This window comes from Bombyx mandarina, chromosome 01 (genome assembly GCF_030267445.1).
Source record: "Bombyx mandarina strain Sakado chromosome 01, ASM3026744v2".
NCBI lineage: Eukaryota > Metazoa > Arthropoda > Insecta > Lepidoptera > Bombycidae > Bombyx > Bombyx mandarina.
This window is the reverse complement of record NC_143208.1, coordinates 2,923,967-2,950,854: the sequence shown is the minus strand read 5'-3', so window position 1 is coordinate 2,950,854 and position 26,888 is coordinate 2,923,967. Positions and strand designations below refer to the sequence as shown.

At 39.9% G+C, this 26,888-nt stretch overlaps 1 protein-coding gene and 3 non-coding genes across 4 annotated transcripts in view; 3 read left to right on the top strand and 1 right to left on the bottom strand.

The window, feature by feature from the left end:
- The window catches only part of CalpC (calpain C), an 81,393-nt gene that overhangs the window by 36,731 nt on the left and 17,774 nt on the right, over positions 1–26,888 (bottom strand). The window contains exon 3 of the mRNA XM_028180123.2: positions 21,759–21,828. Coding sequence (XP_028035924.2) covers positions 21,759–21,828 — 70 coding nt within the window. The remainder of the gene's footprint in view (positions 1–21,758; positions 21,829–26,888) is intronic.
- On the top strand, positions 9,754–9,825 carry TRNAD-GUC (transfer RNA aspartic acid (anticodon GUC)). Its single transcript has one exon. It is a non-coding gene; the product is annotated as a tRNA-Asp (tRNA).
- On the top strand, positions 13,020–13,091 carry TRNAD-GUC (transfer RNA aspartic acid (anticodon GUC)). Its single transcript has one exon. It is a non-coding gene; the product is annotated as a tRNA-Asp (tRNA).
- TRNAD-GUC (transfer RNA aspartic acid (anticodon GUC)) lies at positions 17,293–17,364 on the top strand. The gene has a single exon. It is a non-coding gene; the product is annotated as a tRNA-Asp (tRNA).

Here is a 26,888-nt window from a genome sequence, read left to right as displayed (position 1 = left end):
TTTACCTTCCTAATGATTCCGACACTGAACACCGCTCGAAACATCGACCCCAGAATCCCTATGCTCGCGAAAAGCTGCAGGGATACTCCTTGAAATTACGGCGCTATGACAAAAAGGTCCTTATTCGCAGTGAACGCGCAAACCTGTGTTTTCAATAGGTTGAACTGAACGGAATTCAGTTCACCCCACTTGAAGACCTGCCTCAGAGAGTACTCCACTTCAGACACAAATTTTGATCGCCTCTCTTATACCACGTTTCGAAAGAGACTGATGGCCGAGATATCGCGCATCTCCCGTACTATCAACCACATAGCAATGCATGCCATCAAGAGATAGCGTGTCATTGATATACAGTATAAAAAGGCGTGGTCACCGAATCTTGTGGTACGCCGGCGTTGATTGTCATGGCATCGAAGCAGCAACCGTTGACGACGACTGTGGTGTTCCGTCCATCCAAAAAGCTAGCGATTCACTTGCTGAGTCCGTCGGGAATTCCGTAAGCTGGAAGCTTCGACAGCTAGTGACGTGCCCTATGCCAGACCCTGTCGAAGGCCTTCGCGATGTCAAGGCTCACGGCAAGAGTCTCGCCTTTGCTTCAGCCCATCTGTGTGTGAGGTATACAAGAAGATCGCCAATTGAATGACCATGACGGAAAACATACTACCGGTCACTAATCAGCTGGCGATCCTTAGGAGGTACTTAAGGAGGTAGGCCTAGACGCGGCGTTCCATTTCCGCCTCTCTTCCGAAATGTCAGGATCCCGGCATCGTTTTATGCCGCGTATGCAGCATCCCTACTGGATTTATTATACCAGGGCTTGCTGCGATCCCCAACGGGCACCTCAGAAGAAAGAATGAATATTTGAATTCCCTGAAGTATCGCGTCTTTAAGTTGATCTGCACAGACGTCTTCCGGAGGAAAAGCAGTGCCGCCCCTATGGGTAGGATTTTTTTTTTTTTTTTTTTTTTTTTTTTTTTATAACAAGTAAGAGGCAAACGAGCAAGACGGGTCACCTGGTGGTAAGTGATTCACCGCCGCCCACGGTCACCAGCGTTTACGCCAGTGCGTTGCCTACCCTTCAGATAAGAATATGCTCTTTTCTTGAATAACCCAATGTCGCAGTTGTTGGGGAAGACCGCTGATGGCAACGAATTCCAGAGATTTACTGTGCGTGGCAGAAAACTGTTTTTAAAACGCATTGTAGTGGAACGCCAACCATCCAGATGGTGCGGATGATAGTTCCGGCGAGACGATCGGTTGCGAAAATCAGCGGCTTCTATTAAATTGAACAACTCCTCGGAACACTCCCCATTGTAAATTCTGTAAAGTATGCATAGGGAAGATAAATCCCTACGCAGTGCCAAAGGATCTAGCCGATCGGTAAGTACAGGATCGTCGACAATCCGAGATGCCCTACGTTGAATTCGGTCAAAGGGAGATAGCTGATAACCCGGAGCCCCGGCCCAAAGGTGGCAACAATACTCCATGTGAGGCCGCACCTGCGCCTTATACAGCTTAAGGCGGTGAGCCGGCTTGAAGTACTGTTTGGCCCTGTTGAGTACTCCGAGTTTTTTGGAGGCCATTTTAGCCTTGCTCTCCAAATGACCGCCAAACTGGACAACACTCGAAATGTCTACGCCCAGAATGCCCATGTTCGGCTTGGCACAAAGGTGAGTGTTTCCGAAGAGTGGCGATGCGACAAAGGGGGCTTTTTTAGCGGTAAATGCGCAAACTTGAGTCTTAGAAGGGTTAAACTGGACTAGATTTAGTCCCCCCCAATCGGAAATCTTCACAAGGGATGATTCGATTTCAGACACAAGTTTGTTCCGACACTCATCGACGTGATCCCGAGAGATATTGCTGCGGCCGAAATACAGTGCATCCACGGTACTGTCATCCGCATAGCAATGAATGCCACTGGTATGCAACAAATCATTGATATGCAGAATGAACAATGTCGGGGATAACACGCAGCCTTGGGGAACACCAGCATTTACGGTCCGGGGGTCCGAGCATGAGCCGTCTACGACGACTTTAACTCTCCGTTCCGCAAGGAAACTGCCGATCCACCTACAAAGTCTCTCAGGAAGCCCATAGGAAGGAAGCTTCGATAGTAAGGCTTTATGCCAAACCCGATCGAAGGCTTTCGCAATGTCCAAACTAACGCCTAGTGCCTCACCCCTACTCTCAACCGCCTGCGCCCAACGGTGAGTTAGTAAAGCCAAAAGATCACCAGCTGATCGGCCTTTGCGGAAGCCATATTGGCGGTCACTGATCAGCTGGTGCTCTTCCAGGTAGCCCATGAGCTGGCGGTTGATTATGGATTCCATAATTTTGGAGAGCAAGGAGGTGATAGCGATAGGCCTGTAGTTGGACGGATCTGAGCGGTCGCCTTTTTTAGGGATCGGGTGTACTAGAGCCGTCTTCCATGAATGTGGGACAACGCCGAGGACGTAAGAGTGTCTGAATAAGCGCGTTAAAACCGGTGCCAGCTCTGGAGCACACACCTTCAGCACAATAGGAGATATTCCATCGGGCCCACTCGACTTGTTGACATCCAGGGAGAATAGTGCTTTCCGCACAGCACACTGTGTGAAGCGGACGTCCGCCATTGTGGTTTCACACCTCGGGATGGTAGGAGGAGTGTTCCCCCTGTCGTCAAGAGTCGAGTTTTCCGCAAAGATAGAGCCAAGAAGATCGGCTTTCTCCCTTGCGGAATAGGCCAATGAACCATCCTCCCCACGCAAAGGTGGAAGCGTCGACCGACAGAAATTACCCTGGACAGCCTTGGCGAGAGACCAGAACGCACGAGAGCCAGATGGCAGGCGCGCCAGTCTCTCGCCAATTCTCCCAACGTAATTTGACTTTGCCAATGCAATTTGCTTCTTAAAGAACCTGGAAGCAGAGTTGTACTTCTTCTTGAGTGAGTCAGAGTTTACATCCTTAGCGGCCTTTGCCATAGCCCAAGCCTGGTAGCATTCCCGCTTGCGATGATGTGCGTCACGGCAGGACCCACCAAACCAGGGCCGAGACCTGCCACCGACAGGCACCGCTGAGCTAGGAACAAACAATTCCATGCCCTGCAGCACGACGCCGGCAACCGAGTCAGCGCAGGTGCTAGGATCCTCTGACTTGAAGCAAATCTGCCCCCATGGGTAGGATGCAAAGAAAGAGCGCATCCCGTTCCAGTCTGCTGACCTGTAGTGCCAAACACGTCGTCTACCAGATGGAAGTGGTTGTGACGAGACGGTGAGAGGCACCACGCTCCGAACTAGGCAATGGATGCGTATAAGTCACGCATTCCATCCCAATCTGCTGGTCTGTACCGCCAAACTTTTCGAAACCCGATATTCGATCAACGACCAGGGCGAGAGAGTGGTATCGCAGCACGAATAAGGCAGTGAACAGACGTTCCTAGCGGAGCGTCGACCACCACACTCTATCTAGCTGTATGAGTTATCAGCAGAAGATCCAACAAAGAAGACTCGTGCCCATTATTGTCTGGAACACGGGTGGCTTGTGTCACCAGCTGAGAGAGGCCGTAAGACAAGGTAAAATCGTAGGTCCCGGTCCCGTGAGGCTTAGTGGTTCCCTAGTGATGAGCGTCAAAGTCACCAAGGATCACCACATCCGCAGATATTTACTGCTCAAGCCCGCGATCAGTCCCCTCTTGTACATGCTCAAACAGAGAGGACCCCGACTTACTGCTGTGGGACCTGTACAGGCAGGTGTAGACTTGGGTACAACCCCCATAGTCCACGCGTAACCACAAAAGAGACAGGTACCGTTGCTCGAGGCTCCGAAGTCGACGACTGCGGACATTCCCTCGGATAAACATGCACACCCCGGATTTACGCAGGAAGCTGTGCTCCAATGCGTAGCCGGGACATTCGAGGTACGAGGTATTTGGGTATCAGGGCAGGCTGCGCCATCTCAAGGCGGTGATGTAGGGCGTCAAGGTTGCTATGTAGGCCTCTGACAAATACCACTTTAAATGTGGAATGGGGATCCGTCGCAAACGCTATTTTACTTTTGTGGACTTTCATTAATTTTTTGGTTGGAGAGTAAGGCCTTGGAGAGGTAGGATGCGAGAGTCGAGATCAAGATCAATACCTGGATAAATGGCAGGCGTAATACTCGACCAGGGGTTGCGCGAGAAGCCGTCCCAGGCATGGAAGAGCTCCCTGTCCACGATCCTAAATACGATCGCCGGAATCCACTTTGGTCTCCGACTCCGGCACGAAGACTGCGCGACAGGATTTTACACCAATCGGAGGGACAGCTTCCCGGGCTGGAGCTTAGTAGTGACACCAGAGTTCAGGTCCCCTACTGACCGGCAGGCGGCGGCAGACACCGTTTCACTGGGTCTAGTGACATCAGAGTTCAGGTCCCTTACTGACTGCCGGGCGGCGGCAGACTCCGTTTCACTGGGTCTAGTGACATCAGAGTTCAGGTCCCTTACTGACTGCCGGGCGGCGGCAGACTCCGTTTCACTGGGTCTAGTGACATCAGAGTTCAGGTCCCTTACTGACTGCCGGGCGGCGGCAGACTCCGTTTCACTGGGTCTAGTGACATCAGAGTTCAGGTCCCTTACTGACTGCCGGGCGGCGGCAGACTCCGTTTCACTGGGTCTAGTGACATCAGAGTTCAGGTCCCTTACTGACTGCCGGGCGGCGGCAGACTCCGTTTCACTGGGTCTAGTGACATCAGAGTTCAGGTCCCTTACTGACTGCCGGGCGGCGGCAGACTCCGTTTCACTGGGTCTAGTGACATCAGAGTTCAGGTCCCTTAATGACTGCCGGGCGGCGGCAGACTCCGTTTCACTGGGTCTAGTGACATCAGAGTTCAGGTCCCTTACTGACTGCCGGGCGGCGGCAGACTCCGTTTCACTGGGTCTAGTGACATCAGAGTTCAGGTCCCTTACTGACTGCCGGGCGGCGGCAGACTCCGTTTCACTGGGTCTAGTGACATCAGAGTTCAGGTCCCTTACTGACCGGCGGGCAGCGGGAGACTCCGTTTCACTGGGTCTAGTGACACCAGAGTTCAGGTCCCTTACTGACTGCCGGGCGGCGGCAGACTCCGTTTCACTGGGTCTAGTGACATCAGAGTTCAGGTCCCTTACTGACTGCCGGGCGGCGGCAGACTCCGTTTCACTGGGTCTAGTGACATCAGAGTTCAGGTCCCTTACTGACTGCCGGGCGGCGGCAGACTCCGTTTCACTGGGTCTAGTGACATCAGAGTTCAGGTCCCCTACTGACTGGCGGGCAGCGGGAGACTCCGTTTCACTGGGTCTAGTGACATCAGAGTTCAGGTCCCCTACTGACCGGCGGGCAGCGGGAGACTCCGTTTCACTGGGTCTAGTGACACCAGAGTTCAGGTCCCTTACTGACTGCCGGGCGGCGGCAGACTCCGTTTCACTGGGTCTAGTGACATCAGAGTTCAGGTCCCTTACTGACTGCCGGGCGGCGGCAGACTTCGTTTCACTGGGTCTAGTGACACCAGAGTTCAGGTCCCTTACTGACTGCCGGGCGGCGGCAGACTCCGTTTCACTGGGTCTAGTGACATCAGAGTTCAGGTCCCCTACTGACCGGCGGGCAGCGGGAGACTCCGTTTCACTGGGTCTAGTGACACCAGAGTTCAGGTCCCCTACTGACCGGCGGGCAGCGGGAGACTCCGTTTCACTGGGTCTAGTGACACCAGAGTTCAGGTCCCTTACTGACTGCCGGGCGGCGGCAGACTCCGTTTCACTGGGTCTAGTGACATCAGAGTTCAGGTCCCTTACTGACTGCCGGGCGGCGGCAGACTCCGTTTCACTGGGTCTAGTGACATCAGAGTTCAGGTCCCCTACTGACTGGCGGGCAGCGGGAGACTCCGTTTCACTGGGTCTAGTGACATCAGAGTTCAGGTCCCCTACTGACTGGCGGGCAGCGGGAGACTCCGTTTCACTGGGTCTAGTGACATCAGAGTTCAGGTCCCCTACTGACCGGCGGGCGGCGGCAGACTCCGTTTCACTGGGTCTAGTGACACCAGAGTTCAGGTCCCCTACTGACCGGCGGGCGGCGGCAGACTCCGTTTCACTGGATCTAGTGACACCAGAGTTCAGGTCCCCTACTGACCGGCGGGCGGCGGCAGACTCCGTTTCACTGGGTCTCCCTATACTATCAGCAACCTACGTCCCACGGACTTGTGAGCACGTTTGCTCTGCATGTTCCAAGTATTACCAAAACTCGCCCCCAACAAGGAGGAGGAAAGGAATAGATCTGGCTCTCCAACTCGCACGCCAGAACACAACTTGGCTATTTGGCGACGGACTTTGTTTGGAGGGTGGTTGCCAGCCAGTCGGACAAGGTCCTAAGACCGATTGTGTTTTCGGCTCCCGCTTAGCACCACCCAGGGGTTACTTGTAGGGTATCGCGGGTTAAGCCTGAACCCGGGCGACGACCCTTCGGTCGAGCGTTACCCGTCTTGTCCAGCAACAGGATGGGGCGGTACCCTTCAGATGACTCCGCGGAGCTTTCCTTCTTCGTTAGCAGGACGAGTCTGTCCGTCTTCCGGGTTTAAAATCGTTCGCTCGAGGTAGTTTTAGAAGAGCTGCCTTGAACGCCAATAAAATCGGGAGCCGGACCCTTTTTCCTCGACACGGCCGCATGGGTCTCAGCGATCGTGATGTACGGAGGAGGTATCGGCGGCAGGGGCATTGCCATCTTTGCAACGTGGTGGCGTGTCCATGGAAGGAACCGGTAAGTCCTCCATCCCTGCAGACTATTTATATATTTATGATTAACATTACTGAAATCAACATTAAGCCTAGAAACGGTTTTCACCGTCAAAAGCTTGTGCCATTTTTTGAATGTTTCTTTTTATTATAAGATGCTAGAATTGGGAGATGTAGGATGCTGCAGATTTAGATCAAGGTAATATTATACTCCAATAAAGAGCAGGAAACAGTTAGCGCTCAGCGATCAATTACGTCAGGAACTGATGCAAGGCACGGCAGAAATTGACACCGGTTGGCATGACAGATTCCAGGGGCAGAGTTTCGGAGTAATAACACCTGGATTCAGGATGGCAAAGATCGTTTCGCTGATTTTCCTATACCCTATATCAAAATATCACGTACAACGGCCTTGCACACATGTCTGCTTGTATTTTCTATACATCGTGATTTTTATTTATTGGTATTTTAGCAACATTTTTGGTAAGGTGAAGCAGACAGCGATATAGTATTTGAAAGTTTTTAATAATGACATTATTTGATCGTTTCAACATTGTCCAAAAACCTACATTGCTCGAGATAAGCCTCCCCAAGTTTAGCCATAATGGTAATTCCTGCGCGTCCGCACCGCATTCGTCATTCGGCTCCATCGAGGGAGGATTTTTCGTTGACCAGAGCGCGGTCGCTAATCGAGAAATTTTTGAACCCAGTGCCAACTCAGCTTCACCTCTCATGCGCATCTTGTCATTCCTGATTTGATATCGCAAGTATTTTGTTTTATCCTTGTAGGCAGACTAGTGGGGGGTTACCGTTGCTCATAGTCTTCAGTGAGCCAGAGGTACAGAAAAGCCCCTGCCTACTATTATTATTGACTACATACTTTTGGCAAACCCCTTTTGAAGAAATATATATCTTATATTTTCCTGTGTGGTCTTCAAAATGAGGAATCCCGATAAAGCCATTACATATACATACATATGTATACTTAAAAGGCGAATAAAATCATCTATGACTACGAAAACTGTGAAAAATTCGAAACGTCGTTAATAAAATAATATTGAAAAACTCGAGATTAAACCGTAAAAGTACTTTAATTTTGTCTACTAGAATTACTGTACAATTAAGGCATAGACCTCAAGTCTGATTGTGGGTGGCGGCAGTCACACTGTGATGTCTATGGGCCTACCGTAACCACTGAACACCAGCTGGGTCTCAAGCTTATTCACTTGTTCATGGAATAATAAATAAAACAAAATGTGGGTCCCAAAGAGCAAACTCCCAAAGAGTTACACAGTGCTATTCATTGAAATATTTTTTTGAAACAAATTTGTGTTTTTATTTTAATATGCATAATCGATAGTTTGCAACAAACAAGCTAGGACTGTCCTTAAATTATGAGTAAAATTAGATATCATTTTTATCCGCATCTTTTTCTGTTGGATGGACTAAGTTCTTGATGCTGAAACTACTTTCAAATCGATTTTATCAAAATATATAATACAATGTTAATTAGTTTGCAATATTAAAGGTATTTATTATTTTAATATTTGGAGTGTGACATAATAATACTATAATTTAGTAAATATATAATTAATACCACTTTTATAGTCATTCGCGACAGTCTTCGAAATGTAGGAAATAATAAATGCAATTTTAAACCGCAAAAAGTACATTCAATTATGACCTTGTAGTCTTAGATTTGTTTTTTTTTTTATGATTGAGAGATTACTGGTGGCCCGGAGGCCTTTCCAGCTTCACCAGGACCTTAGATTTGTGAAAATGAAAGAAAATATATATAATAGTGGTCTTGTTCATAAAAAGTGGCCGCATAAATAACTACTTAATGCACCAATAGGTGGCGCTCCTCTCCTCTTCTGAATCGCGGTAGCGAAGTGTTCCACACTTTATTTAAGTACGCCCTCATATGTAGCGTACAGTACTACAAAGTGAATAATAAAAATGCTCATAATCGAGTTTTAGTTCTTTTTTAAACGTCTCCAGCTTTGATGCTAAGAGGACGTATAATAAAATAGACATTACACGGTACTTTTCGGTACTTAGATAGGTGACCGACAATGTCGGACTATTATTATATTGTGCTGATCAGAAATAAAATGGAAATTGTTAGGCAGGCAGTTGACTAGATTTCGAGAGTTAGAGTTTCAATACATTTAATATTTTCATATGTTCATCAGCACGACATACATATAATAAAAAATCTTTATTCTAACAATAATCATATCGTTGACATAATAATATTTACGTTGGAGTTTCGTGAAATAAGTTTATTTACGGTAGAAAATGCGACTCTTGTCGTGATTAAGGTGTTCATTATCCCCGTTAGAAAATGTAAGATCATAGTTAGTTAGCACAACATTCAAGTATCTTCGAATAACTACGTTCACAGAAATTTAAAAATATTCTTCATTTGAAAATAATATCATATTAAACAGTGCTTGTAATTATTATGCAGGAGTGGTCGTGGAAAAAAAAAGTATATTATTTAATACTATTACTAATAATTTGATTACAGTACATCCAAAGAATTATCTTCATGAAGATTCTGAGGTGGGCTTGGTGAAATATAGAGTGAAGTTTGTTACAGAACTGTACATAGTCCCTAAGTTTTTCGTCCTCCTCGCACTAAGGGATTATTAGTACCACAATATCATGACGCGAAACGTGAACGAAGTTCGCTCGAATCACGTTTTATTGATTTTTAGTCCGAAGTCGTTTAGCAATTCTTAATTGAAGAGTAAACATAAGATTAAATGAATAATAAGTATATTATTAGTTTCAAACATTACTTTTTTTTAAAATACGCCTGGGAAATCTTTACCTCAAATAATATATTTATTACAGTCTTCGAAAGATATACCTTAACAGCGTTGTTCTGTTGGTAAAACAACGACATGGAGTTTTCAACCTACTGCTCTATTGGATACGAGTTAATGTTTCTAGATCCAATGCATTTGAAAATCGAATTATTTCATAACGAAGCTTTAAGCTACAACAAAATTTGCTTTCGAACAGCATGATCCTCGGTAGTATAGTGGTGAGTATGCTCGCCTGTCACGCGAGAGACCGGGGTTCGATTCCCCGCCGGGGAGATACTTTTTTTCGTTGGAGCAAATTTAATTTTCTTTAAGAATAGGAAGGAGACAGTAGTAGTTGTCGTCAGATGTTGAACATATATTTGTATGGGCGGGTTACTTTACAAACTTTTTTTTTGCCTTTGAGGTAGACATCAGTAATACCAGAGGCGCCACCAAGTCGCTGTCTACGGTTGACTATTCTCCGATATTTAACAAATAAAGTGACGTGTTTTATATGCATTTAATCAATACCTATACTCTAGCAGCTAGGGCCTAGCAGATACAAAACACATTTCGTCTCCTTTACCCTCTTAAGCCGCATTAATGTTGGAATGCGGTCTGATTTACAAAAGTAAAGTTTCCCGAAAGAGTTCGTGGAGCCTGTCTATAAAAGTATATCTAGTTTAAGTTTTTCAAGACTAATCCTACAAACAGAACCAAGACTCTTATACCCTACTCTCAAGCTTCTAGAAGAACGACGCCCAATGATTCTGTAGTTTTCAGAAGATGTGAATATCGGCGACTCAACGTCTCGAAATCTAAGAAACCCGACCAACGCCGTTCTAATATCGATCATTTTAGAAACCTATAAGCGCGAAACAAAGGTTTAAAAGTACTCGTAAGAGATCTGTCTCTTGGGCAGAGCCAGTTAATGAAGTCGTCGTGGCCTAACGGATAAGACGTCCGGTGCATTCGTGTTGGGCGATGCACCGGCGTTCGAATCCCGCAGGCGGGTAACAATTTTTCTAATGAAATACGTACTCAACAAGTGTTCACGATTGACTTCCACGGTGAAGGAATAACATCGTGTAATAAAAATGAAACTCGCAAAATTATAATTTGCGTAATTACTGGTGGTAGGACCTCTTGTGAGTCCGCGCGGGTGGGTACCACCACCCTGCCTATTTCTGCCGTGAAGCAGTAATGCGTTTCGGTTTGAAGGGTGGGGCAGCCGTTGTAACTATACGGGAAACATTAGAACTTGTATCTCAAGGTGGGTGGCGCATTTACGTTGTGGATGTCTATGGGCTCCAGTAACCACTTAACACCAGGTGGGCTGTGAGCTCGTCCACCCATATAAGCAATAAAAAAAAAAGAAAAAAAAAAAAAAAAAACTGAAGACTGATTATGGTACCATCATTTCGTTCAATCCTGAGCGTTTGAGAGAGTTCCAGAAATTCTAAGGAAAGTTATAAACATATTTAGACAATTGAAAAATCTAGCAAAAGACCCAAGGGCCAGATTGGCCCGACACTGTACTGATGAAATCCCGGATGCCAGCTTGTGCAAGATTAGAATGGCTGTCAAATAACTAAAGAACAACAGGTTATATGGTGATGATGAAATTACTGCTGAACCTCTGAAGGCGCGTGGAAGCCCGGTTTTTAAAGCCATTCAGAAAATTTTCAATTCCAACATACTCGATGGGAATATGCCCCAGCCATAGACCAGGAGGTCTGTAGTACCCTTCTTCAAAAAGGGTGACAATACCCGTTTGAAGAACTATAAGCCCATCACACTTGTGGGCCTTGTACCTAAGTTGTTGTTGACAGTCATTACGAACTGTCTTCCGCGTTTGACGACTTCTATCTAGTCACTCGAGCAAGCCATTTTTCGAAACAGAGTACGGTACCGTAGATCACATTCATGCGTTGCGGTACCTTGTATAAGAGTCCAAAGAATATAAGGAATATAAAGTAACTATGAAAAAATCTTCGCTTCCATCGAGATCTGGACTGTAACGTGGTCTCTCCAACGCTGCCAAGTTGATCACCAGTGCATCGAAGTGTTGAAGTGTTCGTATGAAAACACTTCTATGTCAAGCTGATTACAGGACCCGGCTTCGGAACCCATTCGTCTACAGACTGCCCTGAGTAAATTTTTGTATGAACATGAATATGGGAAGCGTTTGGGAAGCTGCCCAAAACCTACTCTCATCCCAAATACCGCAATGTCTTAAGACTTAAAGTCTACGATAAGTGATGATATACGTGGTCGCTGAGAATGGGCTTTATCAGAGAGCTTAGAGAACAATGGAGAGGGATATTCTCGGAGTTTCCTTACGAATCAGGAATGAGGAGATTCGTACAAAAACCAAGGTAATTGACATAGCCAGAAGGATTACAAGATTGAAGTATTTTTTTTATTCCTTAGATGGGTGGACGAGCTGACAGCCCACCTGGTGTTAAGTAGTTGCTGGAGCCCATAGACATCTATAACGTAAATGCGCCACCCACCTTGAGATATAAGTTCTAAGGTCTCAAGTATAGTTACAACGGCTGCCCCACCCTTCAAACCGAAACGCATTACTACTTCACGGGCTTCACGGTAGAAAAAGGCAGAGTGGTGGTACCTACCCGTGCGGACTCACAAGAGGTCCTACCACCGTAAAAGTAGCAGTGGACCGGACATAGTTCGCAAAACAAATGGCTGGTGCGGCCAATAAGTTCTAGAGTGGCGACGGCACACCAGAAAGCGCAGCGTGAGTATCTTTCCGACGAGGTCGGAGGAATTCACTGGATGCAGACTGCGCAGGTTCGGCTACTGTGGCGAACCTTGGGGGAGGCCTATATCCAGCAGTGGACGTCCGTGGGCTAAAAAAGATAACAAAAAAAACTCGAAAATACAGTTCACATGTCTTTGTGTTCAATATCTGGAGCCAATAGACACGCGGGAGACCGGAGTACGATTCCCCGCCAGGGAGATTTTTTATATTTTACTTTAATAATGTTATATGCACACAAGAAACTTGAATTTGAACTTGATCTTTTCGTTTTTTTTAAATAATTCAGTTGTGTAATGCTTTTAGACTTTTTTTGTTATTTTAATCATTCTGATTTCTTTTTTAGCACCTTTAAGGAGCCACGTATTTTGAGAGCCGCTATTAAAGTTAACTATGTTGACTAAATTTTTCTCTAGATGATTTGGTTAACATAATATGTATTTCTCTGTATATTCAATCCTGCAGGAAGAGGAAGATATAAATCGTTCCAAGGAAACACGTCTGTCGACGTTATACAACCGAAATTAACGCTAAAGGAATAACAACGTGTAATAAAAATGTAACCTGCTAAAAATACGAGATACCTTAAAAATTAAGGCTTTATGATCTTAGAGATAAAGGTTAGCAGTTAACACACAGAAAGTGTGCGATCGATATTGCTACAACAAAGCTGAACATGCCGGGGATTTCACAAATTCAAGTATGATCCTCGGTAGTATAGTGGTAAGTATGCTCGCCTGTCACGCGAGAGACCGGGGTTCGATTCCCCGCCGGGGAGGCTTTTTTATTTATCGCGTCTTTCAACTAAATCTCATTACATATTTATTTTACAAATCATTATTTGTAACTAAGCAGTTAAGCCTGCAAGCTAGGTTAGTAGTTGCTGGTTAATTAATATTGAACATGATATTGCAGACTTTTTGTATAAACCTGAATACATTTCTCTAACATTTGTACACCAACATTTGTGCAACATTTGTAATAATCAAAATTTTAGGACTCAGAATTTAAATATAATAATATTTGTATATTGTTGCTGTATTTACTGTTCATCTAGCGTGTGCCCAAGGATCGAAATTCGACAATTACTGACATCTCAAAATTTAGATTCATTTTATGCATTACATTTTATTGTTGCTAACAAAAAAAAAAAGCTAAATAAATCAAATGTCTAAAGCTCGCCAACAGGTATTAAACAAAAAAGACGATCGCTTTACAAAAAAAAAAAGGAAAGTGGGAACTGTGTCTATTGAATAAAAACTGACATTTTCAAAGATTTTGTTGTTAACACTATATGCTCATTCATAATTTAAAAAAAATGCATATTAGAGTTAAATATGAAAAAATATACTTAAATAGCCGCACTAAGCAATTAGTTTCACTTTATTATCCTGGTCAAAATGTTTATGCCTATATGATTAAATCATTATAGCGTCATTGGCCCTTGATACGAGTGCCAATTTTCAAGTCAATCTGACATTCTATAATTTGTGAAAATTATGTTGAACAATTGGGTTACTTAGGTACAGATTAAACTAATAAAGGCGTGTTTGATAAATAAACAAAAATCGACAGAACTGTTTTGTGTTGTAAAAATATAAATTACCAAGTGGAGGGTAAGTTAACATTCCTTACGTAATATCTACAATTTTTGTTTATTTACAGTTTATGTCATATATATTCGAAGGTTTGCGTAATTTTGGCACTAAGCACTTGTCAGGACTGGATCTAGATACAGCTAGCACACTCGAATATTCTTTATTCAACTTTCCTATAGGTATTACTGTGTATATCAAATAATAGTCAACTTTACTGTGACGTAATAAAACACAATGTTAAATGTATTAACGTAGATTTTGTTGAATCACATCGCAAATTATAACATAAAGAAGCAGTCCTCGGTGGTATAAAGGATAGTACGTCCACTCGTATTGAGGGTGGAAGGAACGAGGTTCGATTCCTCGCTGGGGACGTTACGTTTTTTAAAGTATCAGCGTAGTTTAAGTTTTTCGTTATGTTAATGGCCTTTTTAAGTATTTCGGTTCAACAATAATTATCACTGTAAGTTTGAAATAGCCACGTATTTTATACATAATTTAATTTAGTAGTGATGTGATTTTAGAGTTTAATGATTGCGAGAAATTGTGTTCGTTGAAGAAATCGTATTTGTTTTTCCAAAGATAAATTAGAGGTTGAAAATTTTACTAGTTTGTTTAAAATTAATGTGGCGTAAGACGACTGAAAAAATTACCAAGTAATAAGTACCAAGTACCGAATTTAGGCACTATTTCCGGAATAAGTTTAAAAATGTCAGTAATTGACAGACATGGTTTAGATTTCACGAGAAACGGGATAAGCACTATATATCATATATAAAATACATACATATTTTTCTATGTCTCTTGAATTGAGACTGATATAATGTCTCATGTTAGGCAGCATCAACGTGGTTCTTTGGATTACGACAACCGAACGTCAAGATCAACGATTTCTTTTTTATTATTTAATATTTCAACATAATACGGTAGGCTGTGTTGTTTTATTACTAAGTTATAGTCGTATGAACTACCATCTATGACCAAACCGAGAAAACAGAAGTACATCAACAGGTTCGCAGTGCACGCAAATCTCGTGTTTGCAACTAGATGGAGTTGTTCGACTGAGACACCGCTTTCCTACCCCTCCTGGTATTGATTCTGTCTTTCGCTGATATCCAGACGATTTGGCGCTTTACCGTTCACGCTATAGAGTGCAATTTTCTTTAATTTAAATAATTTTTAAGGAAACTGATCAAAAATTTAACTTCATTGGAATATCCCTCGGTGGTATAATGGATAGTACGTCCATTCGTGTTGAGAATGGGAGGATCTGGGTTCGATTCCCTAGCCGGGGGGGTGAAATTTTTCAATTTTTATTTGAACACGTTTTTAGATTTACCTCATTTCCACTTCATGTTTGTGCCATGAGGGAACAAATAAATCTCCTTTCGGTTCATACGTCAAACGGAAGTTTTGTGTGTTTCAAGCATTCAATGTTATTCTTTAACTTAATCATTCAATAATTTATTGTTTTATTTGAGAGTTATAAATAAAACGTACAAAGATAATTTTCATTTGCGCTTGGACTACTGCAGCCAGTCCTCAGCAGTATATTTGTCGACTAAATGGAATCGAATATTTTTTTAATCAATATCTTGAATTATTTGTGGAAGTCCAGGGAAGGTTTAAAAGGTAGATACATATGAAAATGCTCGGAATGAAATAAAAATAACAGTTTTGTTTTTCCTTTGATGTTGTCGGACGGTTTCTTTTTGTTTGTTTTAAGTTTATTTTATACAAAAGTTTAGATCTTTTATTTATCGATTAAGGCACTACGAAGTCTGCCGGGTCAGGTGGTTACACAATAAAATTGGTACCGTTTGAATTTAAAGGCAAATTTACTATTATACTAGTAGTGTGACAGTCGTAAGATGACTTGGCTCTGCCCTGGCAAGTGCTTAGTTTAGGTAAAATGTGACTTTGTATTTACTCGTCTATTTAATTGATTTGTATAAATACCCTAACACACACAAGCGTACACAAGATTTACATTTTCTTAGTTTTGAATCCCATGAAATCTTCTTGGGTTTCTTGTTTCATAATAAATAAATGATGTTACACATTAAACTATTCCTATAAAACGTTTAATCTTAGTAATTTTTTTCTCAAATATGGTAAGTTAGAGTGGTGGGCCTAAATCGAGAGGTAATTAAAGCTTATAATAAATGAATCGAACGGTAAGCAATATCGGTAATTACATCGGAAAATAAGCGGTTTTTGTTTTTAAAATGAATACTCGTATATCAATTAACTTCATTGTTAAGTATGCATGACTTTTTTTTATTTAATTTTAAAAATAGCTTCGAACCGTCAAATGCGGAAATTCTAACTGTAATTTAAACGGTATGGGAGGAATATATAATAGATATTCACGACTATCTAAATTTAATACCGATACGTAAGTATCTTAAGGAAGCGTCAGAATGCTACTTTGAAAAGGCGGCGAGACGCGATAATCCTTTTATCATGGCAGCCGCTAATTACTTATCCATGTCTTTTTTTTTATTACCCGTCTAGGCAGACGAGCATACGGCCTACCTGATGGTGGTTACCGTCACCCATGGATTTCAGCACTGCCTGAGGTAGAGCCAAGCCACTGCCTACCGTATGTCTTATCGGATCCACTTTCGGTGCTTCTAGGCTCCTCAAGCACCGGTCACCATCCTTGTCGATCTCGTCGATTACAACGAAGCTTTCGACGAGTGAACTAATAAATAGACAAAGCCCATTTAGTTTCTCGCCGGATCTTCTCAGTGGGTCGCGATTCCGATCCGGTGGTAGATTCTGCGAAGCACTGTTCTTGCTGGGGGGTGAGGCTAGTGTTAGCAAATTCACTCAGGTTGAGCCCTTGCACTCGCCTAGCTGTCCGGGCGTAGCTGGAATAGCCCCTTAGGCTACCAGCTTGTAGGTAGGGAAAAAAAAATGTTACCTAGCATGTGAGAGATGAGAATCAGTGTGTAAATGTCTTCCTTCATGCAAATCGTCGATTGTGGGGAGTGTCATTTTTATTTAAATATGTCTAATAAGGGTAGCATTTGTTCAATATAATGTATAAGGACAAAGGCATATACGCGTCATCCTAATACCCATATTTGCATTCCTATCCATGTACATATGTATATTAGTACAAAATATTAAATTTTTGCTAGAACTACATCTGTAGGAGGGCAAGGAAACTACAGTAACATCAGCAGAGCTTCCGATCGATGTAAGTCTGACTGTGAGAAACAAAACTAGATGGAGTTGATTCCTGTGGCCCTTCGATATTATATTCACAATCAAGGGAGTACCATCTTTGTGTAAAGACCATAAGTGCTAATTTTAACTGAATATTTACAAATTTTCGGAAACTGTTTCAGATTTGATCATGAAATTGTACAATCCTCGGTAGTATAGTGGTTAGTATGGCCGCCTGTCACGCGGAAGACCGGGGTTCGATTCCCCGCCGGGGAGATTTTTGTTTTTGTTCAGGTTTTACAATTACTTTGATATTGATTCTCAAAAAACTCAATATTTTATTAATTTAAAATAAAAAGCACACAGCAGATAGTCGTCCAGTTCTTTATCAAAGCTGCTTTTTTATTTAATAGGTTATGTTGACGTTACTTTGGACAGGATGAAGAGAATAACTGATATGCAAATAATATGAGCACGGGCTTTCTTCATTTAAAAAGTTGCAGTGCCGATTTTTGGTTTGTACTCATTAGTATTGTTTATTACCTAAATTGAAATAGGAATTCACTCCTCATTCATGGTGAGTACCTATCACATATCTATGTAACCACTTTCTAATGTTATTTTTCGGGTAGTGGAGATACCCAGGAAACAGTAAAAAAACTACATTCAAATCCTTATACATAGAAGCGACTTTAACACATATTTTCCCGATTTTAAGGTTCTAATATCAAGAGATAATCCTGCGTTCGATGTTTTTATTAACATTTGTTTGCACTAGGACATTTGAGGCCGTCAGCGTAAAAGTGACCTAAGCTTACCATAGTTAGTATGTAGATAATGAGGTATGAATTTACATTTACATACTTCGTAGCCAAAAATAATTCGTGCAAAACTAATGTTTACAAAGCCATCTGTTATCTATGTGTGAAACTGTGTTTTAAATAAATTGCAATATATAAGCACGAATATGAAAAATTGTGGGTTAGGCCACTTTTACGCTGACGGCCTCATTTATGAGTATTAATATGTATTTAATATGATTAGTTCAAAAACTGCAAAAGAAGCCACGCTTCGATAACCTTATTAAAATCTTAATAACACTTCATTTTATCATTTTATAATCCTGTTGATACTTGGGTCAGTTATGTCAGTCAGGATATTAGAGCGCTGTTTTACAATTATTATACTGTCATCGGTTTTTGACGGGTGTAAAAATTTTCAAGTTAATCCGACTTCTTTTCAAATCAGTGAAAACGATCAAAGAATCCGTTATCTAAAAACAAACATACATACTGTTACGCGCTGGGGTTCGGGATAAATAAAATTTTACCGAAGTACAAATTAAAAACTGTATTCAACACTTAGAACGCTTAAAACACTCGAACAAACACTTTAAAATTCTCAATTCGCTTCTTCCGCTTCGCTTCAGGTGATTCGTTCGCTGTTTCGCTTCGAGTAGTTCCGATTAATGATTTTTTTTATTGCCTAGATGGGTGGACGAGGTCACAGCCCACCTGGTGTTAAGTGGTTACTGGAGCCCATAGACATCTACAACGTAATTGCGCCACCCATCTTGAGATATAAGTTCTAAGGTCTCAAGTATAGTTACAACGGCTGCCCCATCCTTCAAAGCGAAACGCATTACTGCTTCACGGCAGAAATAGGCAGGGCGGTGGTACCTACCCGCGCGGACTCACAAGAGGTCCTACCACCAGTAAAACCATTATTGACTGCGTGCCATCTCTGCAACGCTTCTATAGCCGATATCACATCCCTAGAATTATCGAGAATATTCCACAGCTCTATAGTATTGTTTTCGCTATCTGACAATAGATGGCGTTACTCTTACCGGCTTAACAATATATACCAAAAACGTGTCAATAATATTATATTGTAATATTGAGTGTAGTGCATACGTTAGTAGTTCTAACTAATATATCGAATGCATATTTTTTTAATTTTCGGAGTATGAGTTCACAACTCATCTGATTTTACTGGTTACGCCAGTTCAAAGGCAACGCAGCGTGAATGCCGTCACTGACATTGAGAATTGAGGTCGAAACCACACTTATGAATATTGTTACAATAATTCGTGCTACAAACTCGAATGTGTATGAGAGCTTTGCAGCAAACGTAGTCACGATGTATAGTATTATTGCTTAGTATAACCACAAGGAATATACTCGCAAAACTGACGCAAGTTTTAATTTACCTAACATTCAATGGAAAACCATTAAAATCTTCACTAACATCTTCAATAAAGTGAAACGGCCGATAAATATTAATTTTAAATCGCCACATTTTAAAAACTAAAGATAAAAAACAGTTTGCTTGTATGTATTTTTATGATTACTTCGGTCATCATTTTTGATTAGCTTATAACAGGTCATTTTGGGAGTTGAGTTTTTCAGTAATAAAACTAAAATACATATATTTCAATTGTAAAGTAGCCAACAAGTTCACGTTGCACTTTGGGCAGTGAGACTCAATTTTTCATGCAGATCAGTGAAAGCGTAAGGTTTGTAAGATTTTCGGGTGAAGCGGCAATATTTGTGCGACATTTTAAATCACTACATAGTATAAAACAATGTCGCTTTCTCTGTCTCTATATCTGTCTGTCCCTATGTATGCTTAAATCTTTAAAACTACGCAACGGATTTTGATGCGGTTTTTTTTAATAGATAGAGTGATTGAAGAGGAAGGTTTATATGTATAATAACTTCCATTAAATGGTGGAAAAATCAATAATAAATTACAGTTTCCGAAGCGAGGCAAGGGCGGGTCGCTAGTAGTAGTAATAAAAATAAAAATATTTTTTTTGGAACGAATAAAAGCAGTCGTTCCGGAATTTGATCAAATGATACAGGCGATCTCGAACCCTAATTGTTGCTCTTACTAATCGGTTCACGTAGATTTTTACCATTTTGCTTGTTTATGCCGCGAATCAATCATAGTTTCCGGCAGAATATAAAGATGGTTGTTGTTACAATGCTATTGATGTTACAATTTTATTCCTCGTGATGGAAGCCGATTAAAGACGTTAAAACGGCTGTAGACTCCAACAAGGCTTTACAATAAATAAGTATTTCTGAGTAATTGTGGCGTTCTTTGAAAAATTGGCACAAAAGTTGAAACCAACTGCGACTTTGATAGCAATAACAGAGCCGCTTGAGTTGAGTTATATATTAAACAAAACTTGGGTATCTGGATAACTAGAGGTGGATAGGTACAATATACGAGAACCTGAACGATTTGATGAAAAAAATAAAAATAAAAACTTACTTTTAATTACATTGCTAATATTTTTTAAATAAAATATTAATAATGTGTCTCTTTTATAATTAATTTATTGCCTTTTAGTATGGTTAACTCGTAAAATTCATTGCCACGCACATACAATTTTTTCTTGATAGGTATCAAATAATTCTAAAATAATTAAAAAAAAACATGTACGACCAGTATTATTTTTCAAAAAATTTAAGACGTATGTAAATATTCTGTAATGTAATTAATGATTTATACGACGTGGGCAATTTATTAAACTACGATGAATAATTTAATAATAAGAAGTGAAAGTAAAACAAGTTGCAGTTTGGTTATCTCCTGTCTATTCATGCCAAAGCGTTAAAATAGCTACAAACTTATGCACTAACTTATTTACTGCCAGCTTATGTACCAATATAAAACATTTAGTAATTTAACACACAAAATAAAAATAAAACAATATTCATTATCTATATATTATCTATCTTTTTTTACAATATTTGATCTGTATTATCAATCGAAATATAAAGATTTGCTGGTGTTTGGACGAATTATCTTTTTACCAATACATTGTGCTGATATTTAGAGTACACTGTTTTCATATTTGAAAAGCCTTCCTTTCATTTCCACAGCATATACATAAATAAACAAAAAAACAATCGCAAAAAATCTCAAGCCGACACATAGCACATTTTATTTCGCAACGCATTACTGCTTTAGACAAGTAAACACAACGATCGATTGCAAAAAAAAAACAGAATTGGAAACTTCGCTTAGCAATAAAATACATTTACGATGATGGTCGTTTGCATCCAACGAGTTATTGAGTGCGTTACATACAGTTACAAAAATAACAAAATCTAAATATTTGCAAACGAATTCGCTTGTGTGAAATAGCCGTTAGCGAAGCCAAGTGTTTGAGATACAATAATATATATCTAATAAAAAGAATTCGTTTTAACGCGTTTGATTATGGCACAGATAGACAGGCGAAATATAAATAAATATAGTTTTCCTCTTTTTTATAAAGTAGAAAAGAAAATTAACAACCAAAAATTGTAAGCATTGTTTTACTTTCGAATTTGTTTTTATTTTACTAATTATTACATTGACATACAAACATTATACAAATTATACGTCAAATAAAAGATAATTCATGATACCTATTAATACATTAGGTGACGACTACATAAAATCCTACAAGTGTGCTTAGTGCGAGTTTTTTAACGTTCCAAATTTCTATGGAGTTGAAAGGTTTGCCTAAGTTTGCCGCTTGGAGCGCTGTTCCAACTGCATACTTTGAGTTAACTTTTACGCTATCGAGTACGTTAAAAACTCGCACTAATCACACAGATGTATGAACGGGTTTAATATGTAAAATTAGTGCTATATGTATTGGAACTCACCTAATTTTCCAGGTATCACATCAAAAGTCTCACATTTGTCTAAGACAAACGTCGGACTGGTGTATATTTCCTGAAAACAGACAAACAATGTTTAGAACAGAAAATTAAAATTAAAAACCATGTTTATACAATAATGATAATGGAAACGTTAATTTTTCATCATATTATAGATTAATTACGATTGATTAAGATTAAGAGTCTTGAATTTTTTTTTTTTGTAGTAAAGTTACGACTACAAATCATTTAAGATATTTTTGTACATTAAGCTCAATGTTCAGAATGTAGTAATTTCAACAAATTCATTATAGATTAACTTTCTATTGAATTGATTAAGCTTTACAGGGGTGTTTTCAGAAAATCAAGGTCTATTTCAGAAATTATAAATTTATGTACGGTTAGAGAATGGCAGTCGGCTATTTCACTTGCGTATTGAACACCAAGACAGCTAGTAACTCAATTGAAATAATAGCGGACTCCGATAATTGCGTAAGAATTCTAGTGACAGAAAGATTAACTAGTGAATGGGGTAAATCATACAATTATTAGTAACCATGCAGCACTATGTCACAAAATATATAAAACATAAGATTTTTTAAAGATTTTTTTATTTTATTCGATTAGATTTTATTCGCAGCAACGAACGAATCGAGTTTTGTCGATATTCAAGTTCTGAGTGTAGATTCAGAACTATTTTCAAACCCCATTTGAAGAAGTACAAGTTATAACCCTCGTGAAACATCATATCAGCAACTCTACTTTTTTGTTTTTAATGTTTCGTATTGTTTACTAATTTTGGGATAACCCATAAAGAATACTTCCCCCCCCCCTTCCCCCTCTATCCCTCCCGGGAGAGAGGGGGATCTCTCTCTCTCTATCAGAACATTTGATATTAATATGCCCAACGATTGACCCCCAATGTTTTAGTCACGCCTTTCTATTCTCGTTGACTTTTTGCGATTCAATTCAGTGACCAGTAGAATTACTCGAGTATTTTACTAGAAACTACTGCCGATTCACAATTATTTACGGTCACGTACGTAATTGTTACTGTGGTATAGATTATAGACGATTACGAAAATAGCGTCCGGATTAGAGAGATAAATAATGATCTTGTCACATGAAGTAAATACCTATAAATCCATAAAGAAGAAAATGGTTATTCTTTCAAAACAGCCTAGGCTATAGTAGAATTATTTTGTCCGTGCTGTTTGGGTCATAAAACAAAGCCCGGCTAGGGCGGTGAGCATGTTGCGCGAGCGCAACGCCATTATCGATAAAAACAAATGAGTCATCGAAGGCAGGTACACGGCGGTGGGGTGGTATACGAAGGGTGGTGAGATATTGTTATGTTATGAGTCATTTGTACACAATGGCTACTCCTTTGTTTTGTATCAAAACGGCAGAATTTATTCAAAATAATATTTGCACGTATTGTTATCAACAATGTGTTAAAAAATTTCACTGAAATAAGAATCGATCCCGAAAAGTTACAAAATGTTAATTTCTGCCGTTCTCGTTAACTTGCATTTATTTCATACATACATTATTTGATGCAGTTTTTATATTTTCGCTGGTAGCCTCAAGGGTTATTCCAGCTACTTTCTGGCTGGTAGGTGAGCTCACGGGCTCAACCTGAGAGTTTACTAACACTAGAGCAAGAGCAGTACTTCATAGAATCGAACATCAGATCGGAATCGCAATCCACTGTGAATTTCCGGCTAGAAACTCATTGAGTTGTGTCTATGGACTGGTTCGGACATCACTGTTTTCATCGTAATCAACAAGTTCGGCGAGGACGGTGATCGGTGCTTGAAGAGCCTAACATCTACGAAAGCGGATCCGGGGGATCCAACAAGATATGTATTTTGGGCGACGGTGGCTTTGCGTTGCCCCGTTGCCTTAGTCGAATATGTAATTAGCGGTAGCCAAACCATGCTCTAACTTCCCCCCAAAAAATGTGTTGCAGTTTGAGCTATAGAACCGGTCTTGCCCTGAAAAGCTAGCGACGGCTTCCGCTTTCCAATGTTGATGAACTTCAGTAATAACTTGACCTAAAGTAAGCTGCGAGGTAATGCGCTCTAAGCTATTTATTTCTACAAGCTTTGAATATTGGACATAATTAATGTTTGGAGAAATGTAAATTAACATAGTAAATCGCTAAATCTTATAAACAGTACCAGCGACACCGTCGACGGTGACCTTGTGGTGACCGTTGAACGTGTTTCTATTAATTGAAACAGCTTCGTATTTTGTCGATGAACGGAGCTTTTACGACGAAGACGTTTCACTATGAAGCTTTGAAACTTTTTTTATGTAGTTCGGTAATCGGTCACACTGGTTGCCTTCTATTGCGGTTGCAGCTTGTACGGTCACCGGAGCCAAATAAAAACCAGAAACCGAAGGTCGCTGTTAGTCTTTTTGGATTGTGTAGCTAAATTGCAAAATAAACGGTGCGTCTCAGACATCACAGTCAAGAATCGTTTAGTCGAGGTGAAGAAATTAAACTCGCAGTAAACAAATAGGTCGACGTTATTAAACTTGACTAGTGAACTCAAATAAAAACCTTTTTGTAGATTCACAATTTTCGAATTAGTAGATCTATCTCTTTTTCGATCTAACAGACCGATTGAATTTAAAAATGCTTCCAAGATATTAGATACATAGTGTACTTAAGTACAGGGATTTCTATGCTATTGTTATCGGAATAAGATTTCTTAAAATTATTTATCTAAAGTTTAAGATTAAATGACGAAATCCCTAGAACACTAAACGAATACGTGAAGAGAATATTTGCAAAAAAAAAACTGCACAAGCTTCTACTATAGTCTGACTGATTCTTTTCCTAATTACAATTATGCAAGTAAAATTTTATTTGTTTGTGTAACACTGATTTCCCCTATAACATAGTTTATCATTTTCAATGAATTTTTCTTGTCATTTTTCTCAAACAGAGTCTCGGAAGACACTATTTAAAATCCTGCTAACACATTGTATACTAAAAACGATAGTGTGACAACAATAATTAAAAGTAAAAGGCTTTGTTGAGTGGGTAGCAGCCGACCTTGTCAGCTCAACAGTTTCAACACCCACAAAGATCCATCCCACAATCATTGGAAAAAGGAATGTTACCCAATATACTGCATATATGGACAAGTCGTTTGGAATTATGGAAACAATCCATATATTTATATCGAGAAAGGTTATGTAAGCTGTATTGTTATAGAAGAGAGGTAAGAAGTTTCATAATTTCAAATTAGGTTTAAATTCTTACGGTTCTTACTAGTAAATACTAGTACTACCACTATATGTCGTGTATAGTATAGTATAGTATAGTATAGTATAGTATAGTATAGTATAGTATAGTATAGTATAGTATAGTATAGTATAGTATAGTATAGTATAGTATAGTATAGTATAGTATAGTATAGTATAGTATAGTATAGTATAGTATAGTATAGTATAGTATAGTATAGCTTTTTGCGAAATTCATATGGTATATAGTTGTCTCCTAATAGATCTTAAGCCGTGGCCGGTCATTAACTGAAAGAGTCACGCACGTGTTCGAATAGTCAATTTCAAATGTACAATTAATAATGCCTATTACGGTAACCCTAGTCGTTTATAGGTCGATGATTTTTGATTTGGAATTTGTTTCCAGATTTATTTGATAAATCGTTGTAGACAGTTTTAGAGAATTTCAACCGTTCAAAAAAATTGATTTTTTAACTATGGCTTTAGAAGAAGTCTAGCTTAAATATCACATTTATTTATAATAATTTATAATTTCGTTATAATATAGTGCCGGGAGTACTCTGGATTTTGTCTACGGTAATACAACTAGTCAAACTTGGCCCGGTTTGCGAGACGATCTTTTATTAGGCTTTGTTCCGATTGCTACTAAACTTTACAAAATCACCCGCTAGATCAATGCGAGTGTAAGCAATTTCCCATACTACAGAAAACATTACATTGATCTTCATATATATCTTTTATAAATGGGTATAAAAATATTTGTAATAAATGAAAATCTAGTTTGAAAAATTATTTTTGTTTATATTCGCCGCTATTTTATATTCTATTAAAATGCGATAAGACAAAGGTCACCACCGAACCACTCTTAGTTTCAGTGGACGTCGAATTCTTTGCTGTTTCAAACCGGTTCACGATGTTTCTCCAATAATAAACATTCGCATTTATGTATTTTTGATATACGAAACAAACTCTATCGCACAGGTAGGTATATTCCAAAGGTTCTTTTTTTGTCGAATTATCAATACTAGTGGTCCCGCAGTAGTCGAAATTCGACTATAATTAACTGGAATTGTAAGTTTGTACACTATTATGATTGTATTTTATACTTCTATAATCACAAATTTCGCCAAGTCTACACTATAAAAAATATTAACAAAGACAAACCATATCCTATTCTCAATATGACAATAGACGTCTAGAACAAAAGTTTGACAATAAATAGTATGCATCGGTGTGTGTGTGTCAAATATATGGTAGTGTGTGTAATGTTTTCTTTATTGATAAAAAATATTAGCATTGTGCACTTCTTCTCTATATTCTCTATAAGTGTGGAAAATTTCATACTCCTCCGTCCGCGCAATTTTCTTAAATAGGGATACAAAGTTTTTGCTTCACGTATAAATATATAGATTAACATGAATCGACCGGTATATTCAAATAATATCTACACTATAATTATCCACACCAAACTGTGACATATACTGTGTGATAATTAAAAGTACTTTAACGTTTTTATTTCGCGTCTACAGTTTATAAATTAATATCGTGAAACTGGTTTCAATCGTGTGTAATTCTCGCGGAAACTAAATAAAATATTATATTTTTGTGCAATTTTTAAACATTTTATCTTAGCTTTGTTTTTTTAACCAACCTCAAAAAAGGAGGCGGTTCTCAATTCAACTGTATGTTTTTTTAGCTCCATAGCTTTTGACTGGGTGAATCGATTTTGATGATTCTTTTTTTATTAGAAAACTGACGCTTCCCGTGTGTATCCATGAGAAAACCATATAAGTCTTAAATTTGCATTAAGTACGTGCGCGACAAATAGATGAATAACTCAATATCACGCCAACCGATTTCGATGATTATTGTTTTTAG